We start from the raw sequence: 4,973 nt of genomic DNA, 5'->3' as shown, positions 1-4,973 counted from the left end.
TCCGACCGGCAATCGTGCATCTTCGAGTTTTCAAATTCAGAAGAGGAGAAATGGGTTGCGCGCGCAACTCAGTCATTTACAGCGTCTCCTACTATACTCACACGGACATAGCCCTGTCATAGTATTGGACCGCATCTCGTTTCAGATCTGGGATCACTGCTACCAACAACTCCAGCGCTACAGAAAAAATCTTTGGCTATATTCAGTGAGTCAGTGCTCCAGCTGATTGATCTGAAACACGTGGTTACGTATTACGTTAAATCGAAAACTGGAGGGATAATTTTTGTTCACTGTGGTTATCTGCAGATGCATATTGAAATTTATTGTAGTTGATTATTTATTTTCTGTTATAAGGAGACGGAAGATAATTGAAAATTGGGAGCACTGAGGGCAGAGGTTAAAGGCTCCTCTAGTCTAACCTAGAAACCTGTCATCCAATTCCTACCTTTATATCTCATGTAAGCACTTCAGAAGAGTATATTTTTACTTGTTTATTAAATTTGTCATAGTATCTATCATTTTACCAATACCGCTTACACGCTTATGTAAAATACTAAAATAGCGAAACGTTTTAACTTGTGATTTTCAGTAACAATGGCTTTTCTATATGTTCGTCCGTCCTTCTATCTATTTGTTTATTTTACTCAGTGTCCGTCCAGTTTACACGAAACTATACGCAGTCTACACCCTACATGCAGAAAAAGTAGATCTGTAGCAAAAATTATTTGGTCTGTTAATGGGTTCATTTAAAAACATTTTTGTGATTTTTTATTTATTCTCCCCAAACAGGTAAATGGTATGTGATACGCACCAAAATATGTCATAATGTCGGACAAAAATTCGAACGTTAAAAGAAAGCCGTCCGGCTACGAATACAGAAAACGGAAAACTGAAAAAGAGCAAAAGTTTGAACAGAGTAAAAAGTTTATGAACATTGAGAAATATGTTGTACAAAAAACGGAAGATGAAGGTACAAAAGATCTAACAGAACTATCTTCTACTTCAAGTCTCGACACAAACGTCACCATCGAAGTTGAACCAACTGAACAAATGGCAGTTGTTCTTCTTGGAGATAATGCGTCAGTTCAAATTCAAGAACAGGAAATCGTTGAAAGTGATGCTGCAGGAGTTCATGTTGAAGAGATTAACGATGAAAAATTCAAAGATAAGACACGAGAAACACTGAATTTATATGATTGTGGTACCTGGCCAGTTCTTCGAAATAGCAGTACTGTAGATCATTTAATCAAAATTGGTCCGATACAAATTAAAAATGAAAATTACCCTGAGGATGAGAAACGTCGACATTTCTGAAACTCTTATTACAATAGAAAACTTTCAAATGGTGAAATTTTTTGCCGCCGATGGCTTGTTTACTCCGTGTCTAAAGATTCCATATTCTGTTTTTGCTGTCGACTTTTTAATAATAAATCGAACTCCGAATTAGTTGGCGATTTGGCGATGGATTCAATAATTGGAAATATTTATCCGAAACATTAGGAATTCATGAGAATTCTACCTCTCATATGAAATGTTATCAGCAGTGGGTACAAACTGAAATTAAACTAAAAACAGGAGCAACCATAGATAAGCAGGAACAAAAAATTATTGAAAAAGAAAGCTTACATTGGCAAAATGTTCTCCATCGATTATTAAATATTACTCTGTACCTGTCGGCGAATAATATGGCTTTCAGGGGAACCTCGGACACTTTGTATACACCTAATAATGGAAAGTTCTTAGGATTAGTGCAATTTCTTGCAAAGTATGACCCCGTGATGCAGAACCATGTAACACGTGCAATGAATGGTGATATTTCGGATCATTATTGCGGAAAAACGATTCAAAATGAGTTAATAGATTTGATGGCTGAAAAAGTAAATGCCGAAATTATAAGCAGAGCCAAGGTAGCTATATATTATGCAATCATAGCTGATTGCACTCCAGACATTTTTCGGAAAGAACAACTCTCATTTACAATTCGATTTGTTGACTTAACAGATGATACAGTACAAATTAAAGAACATTTTCTAAGATTCTTCACCGTTGATGATACTACTGGCTTAGGTCTTACTGAAGTTTTGATTAATATTATGACTAAATAAGGACTCGAACTCAGTAACTGCAGAGGTCAGGGTTACGATAATGGATTAAACATGAAGGGAAAGAATACTGGTGTACAGAAAAGGATTTTAGATATGAATCCATTAGCTTCATATGTGCCTTGTGGGAGTCACAATTTGAATCTTGTATTATGTAACTCTGCACAGTCTTCTATAAAATCAGTTACATTGTTCGGTATTCTTCAAAGACTGTTTACACTATTCTCAGCTTCGGTCAATCGATGGAAGATTCTAACTGATCACGTAGAAATCTTTACTTTGAAGAAACTAAGTGACACACGTTGGGAAGCAAAAATTAGTAGTGTCAAGCCAGTTCGTTATCAAATTTCTGGTATTCATGATGCTTTAATTACTTTGTCTGAAACTGAAGGCTGTGATCTTGATATAGTGCATGAGGCAATCACCCTAGCAGAACAACTGAGAGACTTCATCTTTCTCATCTCTTTGGTTGTTTGGTACGATGTTCTTTTTCAAATCAATGTTGTCAGTAAAGCGCTTCAAGCGAAAAACATGGACATTGCTAAATGCGTAGAAATGCTGAATAAATGTTTTGCATTTTTACAAGACTATCGAAAAAATGGGTTTAAGCGAGCCATTATTACAGCAAAAGGTCTAGCAGAGGAACTACAAATTGAGCCGGCATTTAGGCTAATAAAAAGAATCAGACGTGTGAAGCGCCAGTTCGACGAAATCGCCCAAGATGAACCCATCGTTTATCCAGAGAAAAACCTAGAAATCGAATTCTTCAATCCTCTATTGGATACAGCTTTAATGTATATGAAGGAAAGATTTGAGCAGCTGGACGGCTATTCAGGAACATGGGGTTTTTTGTACAATGTTGATAATCTATCAGAAAGAAAAGAACTTGTTAAATCATGTGCCGATCCTCAAATTAAACTCATGGTTAATTCGAAATCTGAAATTGACGGTATTCTGCTTTGCGACGAATTAATAAGCATGAAAGCTTTTCTTTTTGGTAAGATTGAAGGTCAAAATAATCCTCTCATGGTATTGAACTTTATAAAGCGGCACAGTTTACAAGATTTATACCCGAATATATGGATTGCTCTGCGAATTTTATTAACAATTCCTATTACTGTAGCAAGCGGAGAACGAGGTTTTTCTAAACTGAAATTAATTAAAACTTATCTAAGGTCTACAATGTCACAAGATCGACTTTCCAGTTTAGGAACTTTATCAATTGAAAATGATATAGCCGAAAACCTAGACTTTTCTGCTTTAATCAAAGATTTTTCCGATAAGAAAGCCCGAAAAGTTAACTTCGGACATTAAAAAAACTTGGTTTATAATCTTGACCTGCTTTGTTTTCTTTGTACTAGTAATTTGTATGTATTCTGAACCTATGTTTTCTGAAATAACATGATTTTTCTGAGGACTCGACCAACGTGATTTGTTTTTTTTTCTACTAAAAATCTCGAAATTTTAAACAATAGGGACATTTTTCATTTTAAAAGGGGCGGCATGAAAGATTTTGCCCGAGGGCGCCACATAGGCTAAGGCCGGCACTGTGCGGAAGACTTTAATTTTGGATTCTTCCAAACTTGAATCACACAAATATGCATATATCTTTTAATATGTATTAGCTTATTAGAAGTTGTTAAAAGGAATGCCGATCATAGTTTCTGGAACAGTACTTTATCTGCTTAATTTGAAACTATATTGTTAATATTATAGCAAAAAAAAGTTGCGGGAATTTTTGACAAATTTTTTGTATAAGTTTTTATTATAACTTAATCCTATTCAACTTCGTTATAAAAAAATAATAAAACTTAACGTAAAGTAGTACTTTTTAAATTTGGAAACTTTGAAAAAGTCTAAAACAAATTATCTAAGTAATCTAAACCAGAAAAGACTAGAAATTTAGTTTTCAAAAAACTATATATAGTTAACATGATATTTATTTATGCATTTGATAAGTTATAAGATGATAAAATAAAGTCAATTATAAATAGCAGAAAATTTAAGAATGAAAGCATACTTAAAAATAGGAACATTACTAAAGGTAGAAAATGAACTATTACAGTAGTTACTATCAGTTCTATAAATAATACCTTTTACTTGATAAAAAGAGGTTAAATGCATGCTTTGAAGAAATAAAAGAAGAGAAAAAAAACATTGGCGGGTCTACAATTATCTTTATATAATAAAAATAAGTGCGCCAACAGATAAGAAAAAGAAGAAAATAATAAAGTAATAAATTGCAGACCCGCCATATGTTTTGATCATATAAAAATTAATATTTAGAGATTTTAAAATCCCTTAAAACCTGATAGTTCCTATAAAATCCTCCCAAATCTTCTGAAATTCTAGGAAATTGTTTAAAACCACATACAATTTTTTGAATTGCTTAAAATCATAAGACTCCTTTGAAGTTCCTGCAAATTTTTTCAATCAAACGATCATTCCTTGGAATCTTGGGAAATACCCCAAAATGAGTCAAATTCTTTGAAATGTTTTAAAATATCTTGAAATTTTGCAGGAGCTTCGAAATTCTTGTTAATCTTTAAAATGCCTTTCTAATCTCTTAAAAAACCTTTAAAGTTCTTGAAATCTAATCGAAATGTTTGCACATTTTTCAAATGCTTTCAAATCCCTCAATTATTGCGAATAAATTCCTTGAAATCCATTATAATATGAAATCAGTTGAAATCCCGTGAAATTACAAGAAATCTGATGATATTCCTTTAAATATCTTGAATTATTTGAAGCCCTATAAAATCATTTGAGACCCCGGAAAATTGATTAAAATACCTTATTAAAAGTCTTTAAAATCCTTCAGAATTACTGAAGTCCTCCGAAATATAAAACCTCGTAAAAGTCCTTTGAATT

General features: G+C 33.2%; 1 protein-coding gene across 1 annotated transcript; it reads left to right on the top strand.

Moving 5' to 3' along the window:
* The first annotated feature begins 1,685 nt into the window (after positions 1-1,685).
* Positions 1,686-3,416, top strand: LOC117178636 (52 kDa repressor of the inhibitor of the protein kinase-like). The gene is made up of 2 exons (XM_033370058.1): positions 1,686-1,832; positions 2,337-3,416. Exons 1-2 carry the CDS (start codon positions 1,686-1,688, stop codon positions 3,414-3,416), a joined length of 1,227 nt encoding a protein of 408 aa, XP_033225949.1.
* The last annotated feature ends 1,557 nt before the right edge of the window (positions 3,417-4,973 follow it).

Source organism: Belonocnema kinseyi, chromosome 8, assembly GCF_010883055.1.
Source record: "Belonocnema kinseyi isolate 2016_QV_RU_SX_M_011 chromosome 8, B_treatae_v1, whole genome shotgun sequence".
Lineage (NCBI taxonomy): Eukaryota > Metazoa > Arthropoda > Insecta > Hymenoptera > Cynipidae > Belonocnema > Belonocnema kinseyi.
The sequence above is the reverse complement of the archived record's forward strand: the minus strand, read 5'-3'. Positions and strand labels throughout refer to the sequence as shown.